This window comes from Bombina bombina, chromosome 3 (genome assembly GCF_027579735.1).
Source record: "Bombina bombina isolate aBomBom1 chromosome 3, aBomBom1.pri, whole genome shotgun sequence".
Lineage (NCBI taxonomy): Eukaryota > Metazoa > Chordata > Amphibia > Anura > Bombinatoridae > Bombina > Bombina bombina.
Genome location: NC_069501.1, coordinates 220,917,447 through 220,940,391, shown reverse-complemented (window position 1 = coordinate 220,940,391; position 22,945 = coordinate 220,917,447). Strand labels below are relative to the sequence as shown.

Sequence of the window (22,945 nt, the reverse complement as noted above, 5' to 3'; positions counted from 1 at the left end):
GGGGATCCCAGAGAAGCATTTACAACCATTTATGCCATAATTGCACACGCTGTTTGTAAATGATTTCAGTGAGAAACCTAAAATTGTGAAAAATTTAACGTTTTTTTTAATTTGATCGCATTTGGCGGTGAAATAGTGGCATGAAATATACCAAAATGGGCCTAGATCAATACTTGGGGTCGTCTACTACACTACACTAAAGCTAAAATTAACCCTAAAAGCTCCCTAATTAACCCCTTAACTGCTGGGCATAATACACGTGTGGTGCGCAGTGGCATTTAGCGGCCTTCTAATTACCAAAAAGCAACGCCAAAGCCATATATGCCTGCTATTTCTGAACAAAGGGGATCCCAGAGAAGAATTTACAACCATTTATGCCATAATTGCACAAGCTGTTTGTAAATAATTTCAGTGAGAAACCGAAAGTTTGTGAAAAAATTTGTGAAAAAGTGAACAATTTTTTGTATTTTATCGCATTTGGCGGTGAAATAGTGGTATGAAATATACCAAAATTGGCCTAGATCAATACTTTGGGATGTCTACTAAAAAAAAAATATATACATGTCAATGGCTATTCAGGGATTCCTGACAGATATCAGTGTTCCAATGTAACTAGCGCTAATTTTGAAAAAAATTGGTTTGGAAATAGCAAAGTGCTACTTGTATTTATTGCCCTATAACTTGCAAAAAAAAGCAAAGAACATGTAAACATTGGGTATTTCTAAACTCAGGACAAAATTTAGAAACTATTTAGCATGGGTGTTTTTTGGTGGTTGTAGATATGTAACAGATTTTGGGGGTCAAAGTTAGAAAAAGTGTGTTTTTTTTTCCATTTTTCCTCATATTTTATAATTTTTTTTATAGTAAATTATAAGATATGATGAAAATAATGGTATCTTTAGAAAGTCCATTTAATGGCGAGAAAAACGGTATATAATATGTGTGGGTACAGTAAATGAGCAAGAGGAAAATTACAGCTAAACACAAACACTGCAAAAATGTAAAAATAGCCTTGGTCCCAAACGGACAGAAAATGGAAAAGTGCTGTGGTCATTAAGGGGTTAAGTATGCATTGTGCACCAGCGTTTTAAACAACACTTGTTTATAGAGCCTACAGTGCTTGTACCATCTGGTAATGACTCAATTTGTTAATTGGTGACATGATACAAGCCCCACTGATTGTCTGAGCAGCTGCAGTATTTAACAGGTGGGTGCAGTGAAAATATCTAGCTATGCTTCACGTGCAGAGAAAAATGTTAACACTAAAACAGTGATAACTCTTTATAGAAACATTTTTGCCAATGCATGTATATTGCAAATATGTTTCTATTCAAAGATGCAATAAATCTATGTGCATTTATATTTTGACTGGAATGTCCCTTTAACAGTTAATTCTGAGTAATTTTATTATTAACATATCAATGGCACAAATTAATACTTTTATGAAAGTGGGGGGAAAAACCTGCATTCAAACATATTAGGCCTATTTAGTTATTGAATTAATTTTCTGTTACGCCTTTATTTTCTTTTTGACTGCTTGTTTTTTAATTCTGTGAAGTTCTCCGAAAATCCTTGCAACAACCTACTTCAAAAACATGCAACACACTAATTTCTTATAGTTTAATTTGTTTTGTATATTGTAGAGAGGAATCTAGAAAAAAAAATACATACAAATGTTCAGTATGTTTATTAGTTGTATTATTTCTGATACAAGTTTATATTTTAGGAATGAGACTTATTTAGTGAGAAATAATAATGTGACGCTCATCACTATTCAGTCATGCAGATAAGTTCTTATCTTGCAGAATTCCTACCACACCTGTATGGACACACAGATAGAATATGCATCCATGATTCCAAACAGGTTGGTAACTTAGAAACCGTATCACAATATTTATACACTGAAGGACAGATGGTCAACGGTCCTTATAGATTATCGTACATCTTTAGACTGAAAATATGTGTTCTGTTTTCTATTTTAGTTCACAGCTTATTGCTTTTACAATTCTAACATAAAAATATGCTGTTAAAGGGATACTGAACCCAATTGTATTTCTTTCATGATTCAGATAGAGCATGCTATTTTAAGCAACTTTATAATTTACTCCTATTATCAATTTTTCTTCATTCTCTTGCTATCTTTATTTGAAAAGCAAGAATGTAAGTTTAGATGCCGGGCCATTTTTGGTTCACAACCTGGGTTGTTTTTGCTGATTGGACAGCACCAATAAACAAGGGCTGTCCAGGGTCTGAACCAAAAATTGTCTGGCTCCTTAGCTTAGATGCCTTCTTTTTCAAATAAATATAGCAAGAGAACGAAGAAAAATTGATAATGAGTAAATTAGAAAGTTGCTTACAAATTCCATGCCCTATCTGAATCATGAAACAAAAAATGTGGGTTTAGTATCCCTTTAAGCCTTTCCAAATTGAGTGAAAATATTAAAAACATAATTTATGTAAGAACTTACCTGACAAATTAATTTCTTTCATATTGGCAAGAGTCCATGAGCTAGTGACGTATGGGATATACAATCCTACCAGTAGGGGAAAAGTTTCCCAAACCTCAAAATGCCTATAAATTCACCCCTCACCACACCCACAATTAATTTTAATGCATAGCCAAGTAGTGGGGTGATTAAAGAAAGGAGTAAAAAGCATCAACAAAGAAATTTGTAATAATTGTGCTTTATACAAAAAATCATAACCACCATAAAAAGGGTGGGCCTCATGGACTCTTGCCAATATGAAAGAAATGAATTTATCAGGTAAGTTCTTACATAAATTATGTTTTCTTTCATGTAATTAGCAAGAGTCCATGAGCTAGTGATGTATGGGATATCAAATACCCAAGATGTGGAACTCCACGCAAGAGTCACTAGAGAGGGAGAGATACAAAATAAACAAGAGCCAAATGCTGAAAAAATAATCCACAACCCAAATATGTTATTCTTATGAAGAAAAGAAAAACTTAAAATAGCAACAGAAGAATCAAACTGAAACAGCTGCCTGAAGAACTTTTCTACCAAAAACTGCTTCAGAAGAAGCAAATGCATCAAAACGGTAGATTTTAGTAAATGTATGCAAAGAGGACCAAGTCGCTGCTTTGCAAATCTGATCAACTGAAGCTTCATTCTTAAAAGCCCACAAAGTGGAGACTGATCTAGTTGAATGAGCTTGACCCAACTCCAAATAAGCTTGATGAATCAAAAGCTTTAACCAAGAGGTCAAGGAAATAGCAGAGGCCTTCTGACTTTTCCTAGGACCAGAAAATATAACAAATAGACCAGACATCTTCCTGAAATATTTAGTAGCTTCAACATAATATTTCAAAGCTCTTTTCCAAAGGATTCTTAGGATTAGGACACAAGGAAGGGACAACAATGTCTCTACTAATGTTGTTAGAATTCACAACCTTAGGTAAAAATTCAAATGAAGTCCGCAAAACCGCCTTATCCTGATGAAAAATCAGAAAAGGAGATTCACAAGAAAGAGCAGATAGCTCAGACACTCTTCTAGCAGAAGAGATGGCCAAAAGGAACAACACTTTCAAAGAAAGTAGTTTTAATATCCGGAGGAGCCTGTAATGCCTTCAAAACCAAATTAAGACTCCAAGGAGGAGAAATTGATTTAATGACGGGCTTAATACGAACTAAAGCCTGTACAAAACAGTGAATTTCAGGAAGTTTAGCAATCTTTCTGTGAAACAAAATAAAACAGAGCAGAGATTTGTCCCTTCAAGGAACTTGCAGACAAACCCCAATCCAAACCATCCAGGAGAAACTGTAAAATTCTAGGAATTCTAAAAGAATGCCAAGAGAATTTATGAGAAGAACACCATGAAATGTAAATCTTCCAAACTCGATAATAAATCTTCCTAGAGTCAGATTTACGAGCTTGTAACATAGTATTAATTACTATGAAACCTCTATGACTTAATACTAAGCGTTCAATTTCCATACCTTCAAATTTAATGATTTGAGATCCTGATGGAAAAACGGACCTTGAGACAGTAGGTCCGGCCTTAACGGAAGTGGCCAAGGTTGGCAACTGGACATCGGAACAAGATCCGCATACCAAAACCTGTGGGGCCAAGCTGAAGCCACCAGCAGCACAAACGATTGTTCCATGATGATCTTGGAGATCACTCTCGGAAGAAGAACTAGAGGCGAGAAGATATAAGCAGGTTGATAACACCAAGGAAGTGTCAGAGCATCCACTGCTTCCGCCTGAGAATCCCTGGACCTGGACAGGTATCTGGGAAGTTTCTTGTTTAGATGAGAGGCCATGAGATCTATCTCTGGAAGCCCCCACATCTGAACAATCTGAGAAAACACATCCGGATGGAGAGTCTGACGGCTGAGATAATCCGCCTCCCAATTGTCTACACCTGGGATATGAACCACAGAAATTAGACAAGAGCTGGATTCCGCCCAAACAAGTATCCGAGATACTTCTTTCATTGCTAGGGGACTGTGAGTCCCACCCTGATGATTGACATATGCCACCGTTGTGATATTGTCTGTCTGAAAAAATATGAACGGTTCTCTCTTCAACAGAGGCCAAAACTGAAGAGCTCTTAAAATTGCACGGAGTTCTAAAATATTGATTGGTAATCTCGCCTTTTGAGATTTCCAAACTCCTTGTGCTGTCAGATCTCCAGACAGCTCCCCAACCTTGAAGACTTGCATCTGTTGTGATCACAGTCCAGGTTGGCCGAACAAAAGAGGCCCCTAGAACTAAACGCTGGTGATTTAACCACCACGTCAGAGAGTGTCGAACATTGGGATTTAAGGATATTAATTGTGATATCTTTGTATAATCCCGGCACCATTGATTCAGCATGCAAAGCTGGAGAGGTCTCATGTGAAAACGAGCAAAAGGAATCTCGTCCGATGCTGCAGTCATGAGGCCTAAAACTTCCAACATAGCCACTGAAGGGAATGACTGAGACTGAAGGTGCCGACACGCTGCAACCAATTTCTAACGTCTCTTGTCTGTTAGAGACAGAGTCATGGACACTGAATCTATCTGGAAACCTAAAAAGGTGACCCTTTCTGAGGAATCAAACTTTTTGGTAAATTGATCCTCCAACCATGTTTTCGAAGAAACAACACAAGTTGATTTGTGTGAGATTCTGCAGAACGTAAAGACTGAGCTAGTACCAAGATATCGTCCAAATAAGGAAACACCGCAATACCCTGTTCTCTGATTACAGAGAGTAGGGCACCCAGAACCTTTGAAAAAATTCTTGGAGCTGTTGCTAGGCCAAATGGAAGGGCAACAAATTGGTAATACTTGTCTAGAAAAGAGAATCTCAGGAACTGATAATGTTCTGGATGAATCGGAATATGAAGGTAAGCATCCTGCAAGTCTATTGTAGACATATATTGTCCTTGCTGAACAAAAGGCAGAATATTCCTTATAGTTACCATCTTGAAAGTTGGTACTCTTACATAACAATTCAAAATTTTCAAATCTAGAACTGGTCTGAATGAATTTTCTTTCTTTGGGACAATGAATAGATTTGAATGAAACCCCAGGCCTTGTTCCTGAAAAGGAACCGGCATGATTACCCCTGAAACCTCCAGGTCTGAAACACACTTCAGGAAAGCCTTAGCTTTTACTGGATTCACTGGGATGCGATAGAGAAAAAATCTCCTCACAGGAGGTCTTACTCTGTATCCAATTCGGTACCCCTGAGAGACAATACTCTTAATCCATTGATTTTGGACAGAATTTATCCAAACATCCTTGAAAAACCTTAATCTGCCCCCTACCAGCTGTGCTGGAATGAGGGCCGCACCTTCATGCGGACTTAGGGACTGACTTTTGTTTCTTGAAAGGCTTGGATTTATTCCAATTTGAGGAAGGCTTCCAATTGGAAACAGATTCCTTGGGGGAAGGATTAGGTTTTTGTTACTTATTTTGTCGGAAGGAACGAAAACGATTAGAAGCCTTAGATTTACCCTTAGGTTTTTTATCCTGAGGCAAAAAACTCCTTTCCCCCCCAGTAACAGTTGATATAATAGAATCCAACTGAGAACCAAATAAATTATTACCTTGGAAAGAAAGAGATAGTAATCTAGACTTAGATGTCATATCAGCATTCCAAGATTTAAGCCACAAAGCTCTTCTAGCTAAAATCGCTAAAGACATGGATCTAACATCAATTTTGATAATATCAAAAATGGCATCACAAATAAAATGATTAGCATGTTTCAGTAAGCGAACAATGCTAGATATGTCAAAATCCAATTCTTGTTGCGCTAAATTCTCCAACCAAAAAGTTGAAGCAGCTGCAACATCAGCCAAAGTAATTGCAGGCCTAAGAAGATGACCTGAATATAAATAGGCTTTCCTTAGATAAGATTCAAGCTTCATATCTAAAGGATCTTTAAAGGAAGTACTATCTTCCATAGGAATAGTGGTTCGTTTAGCAAGAGTAGAAATAGCCCCATCAACTTTGGGGATTTTTCCCAAAACTCTATTGCAACCGCTGGAGAAGGATTAAAATGAGTTTACCTGGCTTATTCCATTCCTTAGAAATCATGTCAGGAATAGGAAAAACCTCTGGAGTAACCACAGTAGGTTTAAAAACAGCATTTAAATGTTTACTAGTTTTAATATCAAGAGGACTAGCTTCCTCAATATCCAAAGTAATTTAACAAAGAAAGCTTATACTCTATTTTAAATAAATAAGTAGTTTTGTCAGTGTCGATGTCCGAGGAAGGGTCTTCTGAATCAGATTTAGTATGTCCCTTTTAACACCTAGATTCTTGTCAACAGCCATTGTACACTCACTACATGGATTTCAGCATTTTTTTGCTACCTTGAATATGGAAAGCTGGCATTATAATCTTACCTGCCCTCTATTATATATCCCTTTGTTGGAGGTTAACTCCAAGTGACCAATTAAGAAGTGACTATAATTTACGGATTTCCCTTTTTGGCTGTTATGTTTTGTTTTTGTTTGTTTGTTTTTTCATGATTATGCCTCTGTTAAAAAAGTAATGTGAATATTGGTTTTGTTATAACCAGGAATAGTGTGAACATTGGTCTTAAGTGATTTATGTATAAACTTATAAGGAGTAGTAGTGGCTCCTCTGACGATTTGTATATTTAGCAGTCTGTGTATTTAGTGTTCAACTCCAGATTTAGCATTGAATATCCATCTGAGTTTTTATATGGAATATGCTATTCCCCCGGCTCTACCTTATGATAATGTGTAACCGGAAGTGTGGATATACTCTCATAAGCAAAGACTCCATTAAGTTTGCCATTGTAGACTATGAATCTCCCAGGTTAATCTTGTGCTAGAATTGAACCGGAAGTGAGGATATCCCTCCAGAAATTAGAGCCTCCAGATATTAAGCCACTATAGAAGAATGTCATACATTTTTACATATATTTTCTTTTACATGTAGCCACACTTTTAATAAATACAACAAGGATTTCCCCATATCTCTATATTTGTAAATATCTTGTATCGCGGAAACCGGAAGTGACATAATTTCCGGTTTCACTATATTAGCAAAATGAATATATTCACGCAATGGATCTAGTCAGTCACAGTCTCACCAACTTGGGAAGAATGTCATACATTTTTATTGCTTATACTTGTCCCATATAGTTACACCGCTGGATTTCCCCATATCTCTATTTATAAAGCTCACGGATCGCAATATAAATGTATTCCTGCATAGGACATCATCAACCATAACCCACCAACTTAGTAAATTTGATTACTAAAAAGAGACATTGGTTCCTCACATAAGAACATTTGTATATCTCACTCTCATAGGAACCGGAAATAGTATCCAGCCGAAACCGGAAGTGAAACCTATGACCTAGACACGAGATTTTATTATTTTATTATGTCTAAAAAGTAAAATATACATATTATTGCGAATATGAATATCTAAATGCCATCATTCACTCTGATCATTACTACTAAGATAAGCTTATAGTCTATTACTTTTTTAGGTATGTATGAAAAACTTTTTATTAAAATTGTACCCATGATGCATCTGAACAGGAAGTGGGTGGCCCAAAGAGTAATTTTGGCGCCCAAACATATTACAGCTTACCCTATATAAGGCCACTTATTGCCACAACCTTTATTGTCTTGAAAAAGGCCTTTGCATAGGCCGAAACGCGTTGACATTGGTAAGCATATTTTTAATAGGGCTGTATCTTTTTTGTACATCTACACTGTTTTGTTTATTTTCTTCTAGGATTTTTTCTATTTTTTGGATTTTTTTCTTAATTATATTTTTGGATTTTTTGGACTCTACTGTTTCATTCTACTAAGGAGACGGAGCACCATAGGACCACACTGGAGGATCTTTTTTCATACCTGTTTTCATATATTTTTTATATATATATATATATTTCACCGTGTTTATCTAATTTTATGGTTCACCATTTTTTCCCACGTTATTTCTCTTCACCTTTGGATAACTTATTGTCACCTTATAACTTAGAGACTTTTATACTTTGACAGTTTCACCTAGTTGGATTCACATTTTTTGGATTAACTCCCCAATATGGATCCTTAATTGGTACATCCACTCGACATTTGACTCTTCTTTTCTTTCTCTTTGTTGATCCTTTATTCATGAAATAATTTTTATCGATCATTTCATTTATTGTTGACACTTTTAATTCAGTGATTTTATGTATAGCGCATAGGATTTTATACTTTCACCTAGATTTAGAGTTTTGCGTTAGCCGTCTAAAGCAGCATTAAGGGGTCCTAACACTGCTTTTGGCCACCCGCTAGTATTTGGAGTCAGGCAGGAAAGGGTCTAACGCTCACTTCCCTACCGTGATTCCAGGCTACCGCTGATCCCCTTACGCCAATTGTGTATCCTATCTTTTCAATGGATCTGCCTAACGCCGGTATTTGGAGACTTGGGAGAAGTGAGCGATAGACCCTCTACCGACAAGACTCCTACCGCCAAAAAAAGTTAGTAGTTAAGAGCTTTATGGGCTAACGCCGGAATATAAAGCTCTTAAATACTGTACACTAACACCCATAAACTACCTATGTACCCCTAAACCGAGGCCCCCCCCACATCGCCGCCACTATAATAAAATTTTTTAACCCCCTAATCTGCCGACCGGATACAGCCGCCACCTACATTATACCGATAGACCCCTAATCTGCTGCCCCTAACATCGCCGACCCCTATATTATATTTATTAACCCCTAATCTGCCCCCCCTATGTCGCTGCCACCTTACCTAACTTATTAACTCCTAATCTGCCGACCGGACCTCGCCGCCACTATAATAAATGTATTAACCCCTAAACCACCGCACTCCCACCTCGCAAACACTATAATAAGTTTGATTAACCCCTAATCTGCCCTCCCTAACATCGCCGCCACCTACCTACAATTATTAAACCCTAATCTCATGCCCGCACCGTCGCCGCTACTATAATAAATTTATTAACCCCTAAACCTAACTCTAACCCTAACACCCCCCTAACATAAATATAATTTAAATTAAACAAAATAATATTCCTAAAATTAAATAAAACAATCCTATTTAAAACTAAAATAAACCCTAATATAGCTACAATATAACTAATAATTACATTGTAGCTATTTTAGGATTTATATTTATTTTACAGGCAACTTTGTATTTATTTTAACTAGGTACAATAGCTATTAAATAGTTAATAAATATTTAATAGCTACCTAGTTAAAATAAATACAAAATTACCTGTAAAATAAAGCCTAACCTAAGTTACAAATACACCTAACACTACACTATCATTAAATAAATTACATACAATTAGCTAAAATAAATTGCAATAAAATAAACTATACTATAATACAAAAACAAACACTAAATTACAAAAAATAAAAAAAGAATTACAAGCAGTTTAAACTAATTACACCTAATCTAAGCCCCCTAATAAAATAAAAAAGGCCCCCAAAATAAAAAATTCCCTACCCTATTCTAAAATACAAAAGTAATCAGCTCTTTTACCAGCCCTTAAAAGGGCTTTTTGCGGGGCATTGTCCCAAAGTAATCAGCTCTTTTACCTGAAAAGAAAAATACAATACCCCCCCCCCCCCAACATTACAACCCACCACCCACACACCCCTACTCTAACCCACCCAAACCCCCCCTTAAATAAACCTATCGCTAACCCCCTGAATATCTCCCTACCTTAAGTTGTCTTCACCCAGCCGAGTCGAATTCTTCATCCAAGGTGCGCAGAGGAGGTCCTTGATCCGGTAGAAGTCTTCGTCCAAGCGGCAAAGAAGAGGTCCTCCATCCGTTAGAAGTGTTCATCCAGGCGGCGTCTTCGATCTTCATCCATCCGGAGCGGAGCCATCTTCAACGGATGGAATTGAAGGGACGCCCTCTTGGATGACGTCCCTTAAAGGAACCTTCATTCGTCGTTAGTCCGTCGGTTGAAGAGGATGGCTCCGCGTCAGCTCCGTTGAAGATGGCTCCGCTCCGGATGGATGAAGATTGAAGACACCGCCTGGATGAACACTTCTACCGGATGGAGGACCTCTTCTTTGCCGCTTGGATGAAGACTTCTACCGGATCAAGGATCTCCTCTGAGCACCTTGGATGATGAATTCGGCTTGGGTGGGTGAAGACGACTCAAGGTAGGGAGATCTTCTTCAGGGGGTTAGCGATAGGTTTATTTAAGGGGGTTTTTGGTGGGTTAGAGTAGGGGTGTGTGGGTGGTGGGTTGTAATGTTGGGGGGGGTATTGTATTTCTTTCATGTAATTAGCAAGAGTCCATGAGCTAGTGACGTATGGGATATACATTCCTACCAGGAGGGGCAAAGTTTCCCAAACCTCAAAATGCCTATAAATACACCCCTCACCACACCCACAAATCAGTTTTACAAACTTTGCCTCCCATGGAGGTGGTGAAGTAAGTTTGTGCTAGATTCTACGTTGATATGCGCGTCGCAGCAGGCTGGAGCCCGGTTTTCCTCTCAGTGTGCAGTGAATGTCAGAGGGATGTGAAGAGAGTATTGCCTATTTGAATTCAATGGTCTCCTTCTACGGGATCTATTTCATAGGTTCTCTGTTATCGGTCGTAGAGATTCATCTCTTACCTCCCTTTTCAGATCGACGATATACTCTTATATATACCATTACCTCTACTGATTCTGGTTTCAGTACTGGTTTGGCTTTCTACTATATGTAGATGAGTGTCCTGGGGTAAGTAAGTCTTATTTTCTGTGACACTCTAAGCTATGGTTGGGCACTTTTATATAAAGTTCTAAATATATGTATTCAAACATTTATTTGCCTTGATTCAGGATGTTCAACGTTCCTTATTTCAGACAGTCAGTTTCATATTTGGGATAATGCATATGAATCAATCAATTTTTTCTTACCTTAAAATTTGACTTTTTTCCTGTGGGCTGTTAGGCTCGCGGGGGCTGAAAATGCTTCATTTTATTGCGTCATTCTTGGCGCGGACTTTCTTGGCGCAAAAATTTTCTTGTCTTTTCCGGCGTCATACGTGTCGCTGGAAGTTGCGTCATTTTTTTGACGTTTTTTTTGCGCCAAAAATGTCGGCGTTACCGGATGTGGCGTCATTTTTGTCGCCAAAAGCATTTAGGCGCCAAATAATGTGGGTGCCTTTTTTGGCGCTAAAAAATTTGAGCGTCATTGTTGTCTCCACAATATTTAAGTCTCATTGTTTATTGCTTCTGGTTGCTAGAAGCTTGTTCATTGGCATTTTTTTCCCATTCCTGAAACTGTCATTTAAGGAATTTGATCAATTTTGCTTTATATGTTGTTTTTTCTATTACATATTGCAAGATGTCTCAGATTCACCCTGAATCAGAAGCCACTTCTGGAAAAACGCTTAACTGAGTTTCAGTTCTACCAAAGCTAAGTTCATTTATTTTAAATGTTATAAATGTTTATCTTTAGCTATGGTTTGTAATAAGTTATTATGATATACTTTTACATGCAGAATCCATTAGTATTTATTGCCATTCTTACATCTTATGTGCAAGAAATATTTAGAAGATTTATAAGAAATATTTTTCTAATTTTATTTTAATGGCTTTGTCTGACTTCGTGCCTTCTAATAAAATTTTTAGGTCTTTTTCACTTCTTTTTTTAATTATTGAAGTTTCAAATGACCAATAACATACTGATTTATCCTTCTCTGATGATGTTTTTTTCTCTTTCAGAAATTCTCTTCATCAGATATTGACACTAACAAATCTACTTTTTTATTATTTTTTTATTATTAAAGTACATTTGTTCTTTGTTGAAAAGGTGTTGATTATTTTGGATATTAAGGTATCTAGTTCTTTAAGACTAGCTGACACTATTTCTGCCTATTTATTCTTCTGTGTTTTCAGAGGTTTTCTTTCCAATTCCCCATACTAGGGAATGGAATAGGCTGAGAATTTTCTTTTATTCCTTCTTCAAAGGTTTTAAACTATATTCTTTGCCAGCAGTTAAATTCAATTTGGAGGGTTCTCCAATTTATTGGGGCTATCTCTACTCCTACTAATTATGCTATTGTTTCTATAGCAAAATAGTATTTATTTTCCTTTAGATAATTGTATCTTATTTATGGAAAATTATTTAGTTTCAGGTACTTTTCTTGGTCCTGTGATTTATTTGGATATTGCAATTGCTTTATTTTTTCTGTTTACTTTAAGATCAAGTATCAGATTATGATTTATTTTAGCATTGTTAAAGGGACAACATTTACTAGACTGGGTGCTGTTGCATTTGTCTTGTTGTTTTGCATTTGATTATGCAAGTCCACTGTATTGACTGGTCCTTTTAACTGGACTATCATGCTAATTACATTTGTGTCTTCATTTTATTGAATATTTTCGCAAATGAGGGTTAATCTATGTCTTTAGCTATTTTAGCTAGAAGAATTTTGTGATTTTTAAAAATCCATATTTCTTTTGTTCTAAGATAATCAATTATTTGTTTTATAATTGGATTAAATTCTTAACTGTTACTCTGGGCTTCAAGATTGAGTTCTAAGACTAAAACTTTCAGCTTATACTAGTTTGGTTGTTCTTATTAAGGAATGAATTCCTGAGTTCCTTCCCAAGTAACATGTTTATAATTGGAAATTTTTCAGTTTGAAATCAGCTCCCTAATATTGCGATGTACATGCCGTATTCCAGCTTGGCTGGTAAGGGGCAGGTTAAGACTTCTTTGAAATTTATTTGGTTCTATTTGGTCCAAATTTCTTTGATTTTATTCCAGTAAGGCTAACACTTTAAGTGTATTTCTGTCCTATATATTTTGGGTACTGTTGAAGCATGGCTGGGCACCCATGGGGTTCAAGCGCTGCTCAGACCTGGAATCTTCTGGGGTATTTCTTCCAGTTCCTTTTTTAGGAACTGGGTTTTGGAGTTTTATTCAAACTATTCTGCCTTTTTATGGTCTTTGATAGCATTATTTGTTTTCATTAGATACAATAAATGCATATTTTCATTTTTCTGTTTTCATTCAGATTATTTTCTGAGGATGCGGAATCTCATATGATTCACTATGCTGCTCTTCAGGACATAGTTAGAGGATCTTTTTTTCAAAAGCTCCTGATTCCTCACGCAAGGGTCACATTTTTTAGGTTTCCAGATAGTTTATGTCACTGTCTTTGTCTCTATCAGACAAGGGACAATTTTATTGGGTTCCGTCTATCGGTACCTTTAGTCTCTATTATTTCCTTCAGTTGCTATATATGCATAGAAGTTTTAGGTCTTATGGCCACAGCATTGGATTCAATTCCCTTTTGCTCATTTTCAATAGAAAGAACCTTTCCAGTCTTTTATTAGTGTTGTTTCTTCAAGAACATGGTTGGAGGATCAATTTACCAAAAAGTTTGTTGATTCCTCAGACAAGGGTAACCTTTTTAGGTTTCCAGATAGATTCAGTGTCCATAACTCTGTCTCTGACGGACAAGAGACGTCTGAAATTGGTTTCAGCTTGTCGAAACCTTCAGTTTCAATCATTCCCTTAGGTAGCCTTATGCATGGAAATTCTAGGTCTTATGACTGCTGCATTGGACGCGATCCCCTTTGCTCGTTTTCACATGCGACCTCTTCAGCTCTGTATGCTGAACCAGTGGTGCAGGGATTACACAAAGATATCTCAATTAATATCTTTAAAACCGATTGTTCGACATCGTCTGACGTGGTGGACAGACCACCATCGTTTAGTTCAGGGGGCTTCTTTTGTTCTTCCAACCTGGACTGTAATCTCAACAGATGCAAGTCTGACAGGTTGGGGAGCTGTATGGGGGTTTCTGACAGCACAAGGGGTTTTGGAATCTCAGGAGGCGAGATTACCAATCAACATTTTGGAACTCCGTGCAATTTTCAGAGCTCTTCAGTCGTGGCCTCTTCTAAAGAGAGAGTCGTTCATTTATTTCCAGACGGACAATGTCACAAACGTGGCATATGTCAATCATCAAGGAGGGACTCACAGTCCTCTGGCTATAAAAGAAGTATCTCGAATACTTGTATGGGCGGAATCCAGCTCCTGTCTAATTTCTGCGGTTCATATCCCAGGTATAGACAATTGGGAAGCGGATTATCTCAGTCGCCAAACGCTACATCCGGGCGAATGGTCTCTTCACCCAGAGGTATTTCTTCAGATTGTTCAAATATGGGGACTTCCAGAAATAGATCTGATGGCTTCTCATCTAAACAAGAAGCTTCCCAGGTATCTGTCCAGATCCAGGGATCCTCAGGCGGAAGTAGTGGATGCATTGTCACTTCCTTGGAAGTATCATCCTGCTTATATCTTTCCGCCTCTAGTTCTTCTTCCAAGAGTGATTTCCAAAATTCTAAAGGAGCGTTCGTTTATTCTGCTGGTGACTCCAGCATGGCCTCACAGGTTTTGGTATGCGGATCTTGTCCGGATGGCTCCTTGCCAACCGTGGACTCTTCCGTTAAGACCAGACCTTCTATCGCAAGGTCCTTTTTTTCCATCAGGATCTCAAATCCTTAAATTTGAAGGTATGGAGATTGAACGCTTGATTCTCAGTCATAGAGGTTTCTCTGACTCCGTAATTAATACTATGTTACAGGCTCGTAAATCTGTATCTAGGATGATATTTTATCAAGTCTGGAAGACTTACATTTCTTGGTGTTTTTCTCATCTTTTTTCTTGGCATTCTTTTAGAATTCCTAGAATTTTACAGTTTCTTCAGGATGGTTTGGATAAAGGTTTGTCTGCAAGTTCCTTGAAAATACAAATCTCTGCTCTTTCTGTTCTTTTTCACAGAAAGATTGCTAGTCTTCCTGATATTTATTGTTTTGTACAAGCTTTGGTTCGTATAAAACCTGTTAAGTCAATTTCTCCTCCTTGGAGTTTGAATTTGGTTCTAGGGGCTCTTTAAGCTCCTCCGTTTTCGCTGGATATTAAATTACTTTCTTGGAAAGTTTTGTTTCTTTTGGCCATCTCTTCTGCTAGAAGAGTTTCTGAATTATCTGCTCTTTCTTGTGAGTCTCCTTTTCTGATTTTTCATCAGGATAAGGCGATTTTGCGAACTTCATTTACATTTTTACCTAAGGTTGTGAATTCTAACAACATTAGTAGAGAAATTGTGGTTCCTTCGTTGTGTCCTAATCCTAAGAACTCTAAGGAAAGATCGTTGCTTTCTTTGGATGTAGTTAGAGCTTTGAAATATTATGTTGAAGCTACTAAAGATTTCCGAAAGACTTCTAGTCTATTTGTTATCTTTTCTGGTTCTAGGAAAGGTCAAAAGGCTTCTGCCATTTCTTTGGCATCTTGGTTAAAATCCTTGATTCATCATGCTTATGTCGAGTCGGGTAGAACTCCGCCTCAAAGGATTACAGCTCATTCGACTAGGTCAGTCTCTATTTCCTGGGCATTTAGGAATGAAGCTTCGGTTGATCAGATTTGCAAAGCAGCAACTTGGTCTTCTTTGCATACTTTTACTAAATTCTACCATTTGGATGTGTTTTCTTCTTCTGAAGCAGTTTTTGGTAGAAAAGTACTTCAGGCAGCTGTTTCAGTTTGATTCTTCTGCTTATAATTTCAGTTTTTTTTTTCATTATAAGATTTAAACTTTATTTTGGGGTGTGGATTATTTTTCAGCGGAATTGGCTGTCTTTATTTTATCCCTCCCTCTCTAGTGACTCTTGCGTGGAAGATCCACATCTTGGGTATTCATTATCCCATACGTCACTAGCTCATGGACTCTTGCTAATTACATGAAAGAAAACATAATTTATGTAAGAACTTACCTGATAAATTCATTTCTTTCATATTAGCAAGAGTCCATGAGGCCCACCCTTTTTTGAGGTGGTTATGATTTTTTTGTATAAAGCACAATTATTCCAATTCCTTATTTTATATGCTTTCGCACTTTTTTCTTATCACCCCACTTCTTGGCTATTCGTTAAACTGATTTGTGGGTGTGGTGAGGGGTGTATTTATAGGCATTTTGAGGTTTGGGAAACTTTGCCCCTCCTGGTAGGAATGTATATCCCATACGTCACTAGCTCATGTACTCTTGCTAATATGAAAGAAATGAATTTATCAGGTAAGTTCTTACATAAATTGTTTTTTCTTTTCAGGTAAAAGAGCTGATTACTTTGGGGCAATGCCCCGCAAAAAGCCCTTTTAGGGCTGGTAAAAGAGCTGATTACTTTGGTATTTTAGAATAGGGTAGGGAATTCTTTATTTTGGGGGGCTTTCTTTTATTAGGGGGCTTCGATTAGGTGTAATTAGTTTAAACTGCTTGTAATTCTTTTTTATTTTTTGTAATTTAGTGTTTGTTTTTTTTGTATTATAGTATAGATTATTTTATTGTATTTTATTTTAGCTAATTGTATGTAATTTATTTAATTAATTTAATGATAGTGTAGTATTAGGTGTATTTGTAACTGAGGTTAGGATTTATTTTACATGTAATTTTGTATTTATTTTAACTAGGTAGCTATTAAATAGTTATTAACTATTTAATAGCTATTGTACCTAGTTAAAATAAATACAAAGTTGCCTGTAAAATAAATATAAATCCTAAAATAGCTACAATGTTATTAGTTATATTGTAGCTATATTAGGGTTTATTTTATAGGTAAGTACTGTATTTAGTTTTAAATAGGATTATTTTATTTAATTTTAGGAATATTATTTCGTTTAATTTAAATAATATTTATGTTAGGGGGTGTTAGGGTTAGAGTTAGGTTTAGGGGTTAATACATTTATTATAGTAGCGGCGACGGTGCGGGCGGGAGATTAGGGTTTAATAATTGTAGGTAGGTGGCGGCGATGTTAGGGAGGGCAGATTAGGGGTTAATCAAATTTATTATAGTGTTTGCGAGGCTGGAGTGTGGTGGTTTAGGGGTTAATACATTTATTATAGTGGCGGCAATGTCCGGTCGGCAGATTAGGGGTTAATAAGTGTAGGTAGTGGTGACGACGTTGGGGGGGGGCAGATTAGGGGTTAATAATTATAATATAGGGGTCAGCGGTGTTAGTGGCAGCTGATTACGGGTTTATAGGGATAATGTAGGTTATAGGGGTTAATGGTATAATGCAGGTGTCAGCGATAGCGGGGGCGGCAGATTAGGGGTTAATAAGTGTAAGTTTAGGGGTGTTTAGATTTGGGGTACATGTTAGGGTGTTAGGTGCAGACTTAGAATAGGGTAGGGCATTTTTTTGTTTTGGGGGGCTTTGTTATTTTATTAGGGGGCTTAGAGTAGGTGTAATTAGCTTAAAATTGTTGTAATATTTTTATAATGTTTGTAAATTATTTTTTTATTTTTTTGTAACTTAGTTCTTTTTTCTTTTTTGTACTTTAGTTAGTTTATTTGTATTTAATTAATTTATTGATAGTGTAGTGTTAGGTTTAATTGTAGATAATTGTAGGTAGTTTATTTAATTAATTTATTGATAGTGTAGTGTTATTGTGTAGTGTTTAACTTAGGGGGGTGTTAGACTTAGCTTTAGGGGTTAATACATTTATTAGAGTAGCGGTGAGGTCCGGTCAGCAGATTAGGGGTTAATAATTGTAGGTAGGTAGTGGCAACGTTGGGGGGGGCAGATTAGGGGGTAATAAATATAATATAGGGGTCGGGCGATGTTAGGGGCAGCAGATTAGGGGTACATAGCTACAATGTAGGTTGCGGCGGTGTACGGAGCAGCAGATTAGGGGTTAATAATAATATGCAGGGGTCAGCGATAGCGGGGGCAGCAGATTAGTGGTTAATAAGTGTAAGGCTAGGGGTGTTTAGACTCGGGGTACATGTTAGGGTGTTAGGTGCAGCCTTAGAGAGTGTTTCGCCATAGGAAACAATGGGACTGCGTTAGGAGCTGAACGCTGCTTTTTTGCAGGTGTTAGGTTTTTTTCAGCCCAAAATGCCCCATTTTTTCCTATGGGGATATCTTGCACAAGCACGTTTTAGCTGCTTACCGCTACCGTAAGCAACGCTGGTATTGAGGGTTGAAATGGAGCTAAGTTAGGCTCAACGCAACCTTTTTTGAGCCTAACGCAGCCCCTCAGACAACTCTAAATACCAGCGTTGTCTTAAGGGTGCGTTGGGAAAAAAAGCAGCGTTAGCTACGCGGGTCTTTACAGACAAAACTCTAAATCTAGCCGTTTGTATTTTATTTGTACTTATATCTCATTTTATCATTTGCTCATGTAATAAACTACATTTATCATATATATACCACCTCAGAAGTCTCTACTATTGATCACACCACTTCTTGCCTCTATAGGCACTGCATACACCCCCCTTATTTGACTATTTTCCTTCCAGACCAGCTAGGAGGTCTCTGTATACCAGCTTGAGGTCAACCTTTGGCGCTCGATTTAAATACATGTTCATGGCAAATATAAATAATATACATATATTTAGAACTTTATATAAATGCATAAAGTGCCAAACCATAGCTGAGGTGTCTTAAGAAATAAAAACATACTTACCAAAGACACCCATCCACATATAGCAGATAGCCAAACCAGTACTAAAACAGTTATTAGTAGAGGTAATGGTATATAAGAGTATATCGTCAATCTGAAAAGGGAGGTAGGAGATGAATCTCTACAACCGATAACAGAGAACCTATGAAATAGACCCCCGTTAGGGAAATCACTGCATTCAATAGGTAATACTTTCCACGTCCCTCTGACATTCGCTCTACTCTGAGAGGAATCGGGCTTCAAAATGCTGAGAAGCGCATGTCAACGTAGAAATCCTAGCACAAACTAGGAGGCAAAGTTTGTAAAACTGAATTGTGGGTGTGGTGAGGGGTGTATTTATAGGCATTTTGAGGTTTGGGAAACTTTGCCCCTCCTGGTAGGATTGTATATCCCATACGTCACTAGCTCATGGACTCTTGCCAATTACATGAAAGAAATGTTATTTTGTTCATCTGAGGAATATTTTTCCTAGTGGAGCTAGGTGCTAAAAACACAACTTAAAAATGTTAGATATAGCATAGCTCCCAACATTTCAAAATTCAAAAGTGGGACAGACCCCCCCCCATGGAAAAAGTGTGATATGTGGTGGGCAGGAGCAGGGATGGGGCTTAAAAAAAATCATAAGACCAAAGTAATATAAAAACAATTCTAATTAAAGTCATATATTTTAATAATCTTAGGCAGCAAATTAAAAACAAGCACTAACCACTGGTATAACTATGTGAGCTCTGTATTTAAGTAGCATTTGCATAAAGGTGCTAAATATTTTTATCTTAGTTGGACAATAATAGATTTTTTTTTAACTGCTCCCTGCATTAATATCCATTAATATTTTAGATTCTGGCCTGTAAAGTCAGCAAAAATGCATAGTAACACAAGCTACACATGTATATGCACTCAAATACACAGAAACACACACTACATAGCATACATTTACACATGCAGATATATATGTATACACACACACACACACACACACACACACTACATAGCATACACTTATACATGCAGATATATACACACACACACACCCACTACATAGCATACACTTATACATGCAGATATATACACACACACACACACACTACATAGCATACACTTATACATGCAGGTATATACACACACACACACTACATAGCATACACTTATACATGCAGATATATACACACACACACTACATAACATACACTTATACATGCAGATATATACACACACACACTACATAGCATACACTTATACATGCAGATATATACACACACACACTACATAGCATACACACACACACACACTATATAGCTTACACTTATACATGCAGATACAAACACACACAAACATACACTTATACATGCAGATACAAACACACATTACATAGCTTACACTATATATATATATATACACACATATGTATATACACACACACACACACACACACACACACACACTGCAAAGCTGGGGAATGGGTAGTAAAGGTGTTATAAATATTTTTTTAAACAATAAAAATATCAAGTAGACTGTCCCTTTTTGAATGCATTTAAAAACTGTTCTTTGCAGTAATGTGCATTAATTTGGAGTCCAAGATTTTTCAGGAAATAATGACCAGCAATTTGCTTAATTCTCTTGGCATCCTTTTTTGAAGAACCAGTAATACACTGCTGAAAGCCAATGACGCAAAGAAAGGTGTGGACTCCAATCCAAAAGAAAATCTTTTTATTTCTTACATTGGATAGGATCCAAGCAAACAACGTTTTGGGGACACACCCCTTAGTCATGTGATAAAGGTGTCCTAACCTTAGTTACCTTTATGGTAGCATACCGGCTTTAACTCTTGATGTACCAAATACATTTTAAGTCTTACACACAGCGACCTTTAGTGGATAATAAAGGTAAAAAACAAATATATTTTTGAAGCAAAGAGAAAACGCAACATAGTTTTTAACAATATTCAATCTCATGATGGATAAAAAGTAACTCACAATTCAACACATTAAATTAGCTTGAGATTCAGTGAATAACATACTACCATTAATAAAAAAAACAGACCAATTTATTTAACTATTCATACCCTTATGTTCTAATGTAACAAGCTGAAAAATCCAATAAGTTTCACGTTGTTTTAACAATAACTTCCTATTCCCGCCTCTTCTTGGAACATTAATTTGTTCTATCACCTGAAAACGTAATTGACTAATTTGATTCCCCGCTTTTAAAAAATGACAGGCTACAGGGGCAGATGTCACTTTACAGCGAATATTACTCTTGTGATCACTAATGCGATCCTGTATACGCTTGTTGGTCTCTCCAACATAGGCACGCCCACACAGGCATTTAATCATATAAACCACAAAACGGGCTTCACATATGAAGTGGTCATGTGAAACAGCCAGTATTCTTCTTAGATATAAAAGATTATTGGACAGACTTGCATGTGCCTATATTGGCTTTAAATAAGGTGTCCCTCAGGTTCATATTCCTTTAATATGCTGGCATAGGGAGTTGTTGAAATTCACCAATGTCAGGATTGTATGCACTTAAAAGATATCAATGTTTACGAATGGGCTTAATAATCATAGGGCTTTGTTTGGAAAATTCTGTAACGAAAGTAATCCTTTTTTTTTTATATCAATTTTCAATTTCCTCGACTTTAGTAAATCTGCTCTAGAGATTTGTTTGATGTCATCTTTTTCTATTAATTCATCAGGGTAACCTCTTTCTTTAAATCTCTCACCCATTTTATGTAGTCAAAGAGGTACTCTCTTTTTTCCTATCCGATCAGATTTTTTTTTTTCACTCTGAGCATCTGACTATGTGGTAGAGATTTGATTATAGGTGGGTGATGGGCACTGTTATAATGAAGTAAACTATTATGGTCGGTTTCCTTCCTATAACTATCAGTTTTAAAACTAAAGCCATCTTTAATAACAGTAACATCCGAAAAGTCTATACTGACTTCACTGCAGAACAATTTAAATTAGATGTGTGTGGTCGAATTGTTTAAATCATTAACAAACTGTTCAAGGGTTCCAATGTCGCCCACACAAATACCAAAAATATTGTCAATATAGCGCCACCAAGTGGCACCATATTGACGAAACAAAGAATTCTCAAAAACTAACCTCTTCCAAAACATTCATAAAAATGTCTGCATAATTGGGGGCGACATAGGACTCCATTGCTGTCTCTTGCCATTGTACGTAGAAAGAGTTTTCAAATAAAAAAAATATCGTACAGAATGATTTCCAGTAATGAAAGCCAATGACAACTGGCAAAAATGTGCAGCCACCAATCAGCACTTTCTTAACCTGCCAAGGTATACTTTTATACAAAGGCAACAAAACAAATTAGATAATAGAAATAAATTGGAAAGTCATTTAAAGTGAATGTAAAGTCAGCTGTTCATGCAAATACTGCTTTAAAGGCTATGTAAAAATAGGTCGACTTTAATTCATCATTATTTTAATAAATATTTTATTGTTTTATACCTTCGCTTGATATTCAATTCCTCCACCCGTCATCTTTGATTTTTGATTGACAGAGTATACTAAATTTACTCAACCAATCATAGAATCCCCCCGGGGGACCAAACCCCTTTTTCACGACGTCACTCATTACAAAAGCACATGCGTTTCATTGCTATTCTTCCTCTGATCTCTGACGCACTTTCACGCTTCGAGCATACGCTGTACAATTTTTTTCGGGGTTTGTCATTTTTCCACACTCTCTTCCTACTGCCAGGTAAGTTGCGATCGTACCGGGTATGATTTAAAAATTTTTTTTTAAAATGATAACTTTTTTCTCGATTCTGCAATTCACATAGTGCAGTTCGTTTAAAAAAAAAAATTTGTTCAATAAGAATATATATACAGAGAATTTTCGTTTTGAGCAACATAATAAATATTGCACACATTTGGAATTATACTTACTGCAATTGCTACAATATTTATTTGTAAGAAAACGGAGGTACGATATCAGCTGCTGAACTCAATGCAATGATAGTATTCAATGAATG

The 22,945-nt window shown here is 36.7% G+C and overlaps 1 protein-coding gene across 2 annotated transcripts in view; it reads left to right on the top strand.

Moving 5' to 3' along the window:
* The window catches only part of TP53I13 (tumor protein p53 inducible protein 13), a 133,966-nt gene that overhangs the window by 36,047 nt on the left and 74,974 nt on the right, over positions 1–22,945 (top strand). For both annotated transcript variants that reach the window (XM_053706159.1, XM_053706158.1), the window contains exon 4: positions 1,806–1,864. In XM_053706159.1, the coding sequence (XP_053562134.1) occupies positions 1,824–1,864 (41 nt within the window). In that variant the 5' untranslated portion in view covers positions 1,806–1,823. The remainder of the gene's footprint in view (positions 1–1,805; positions 1,865–22,945) is intronic.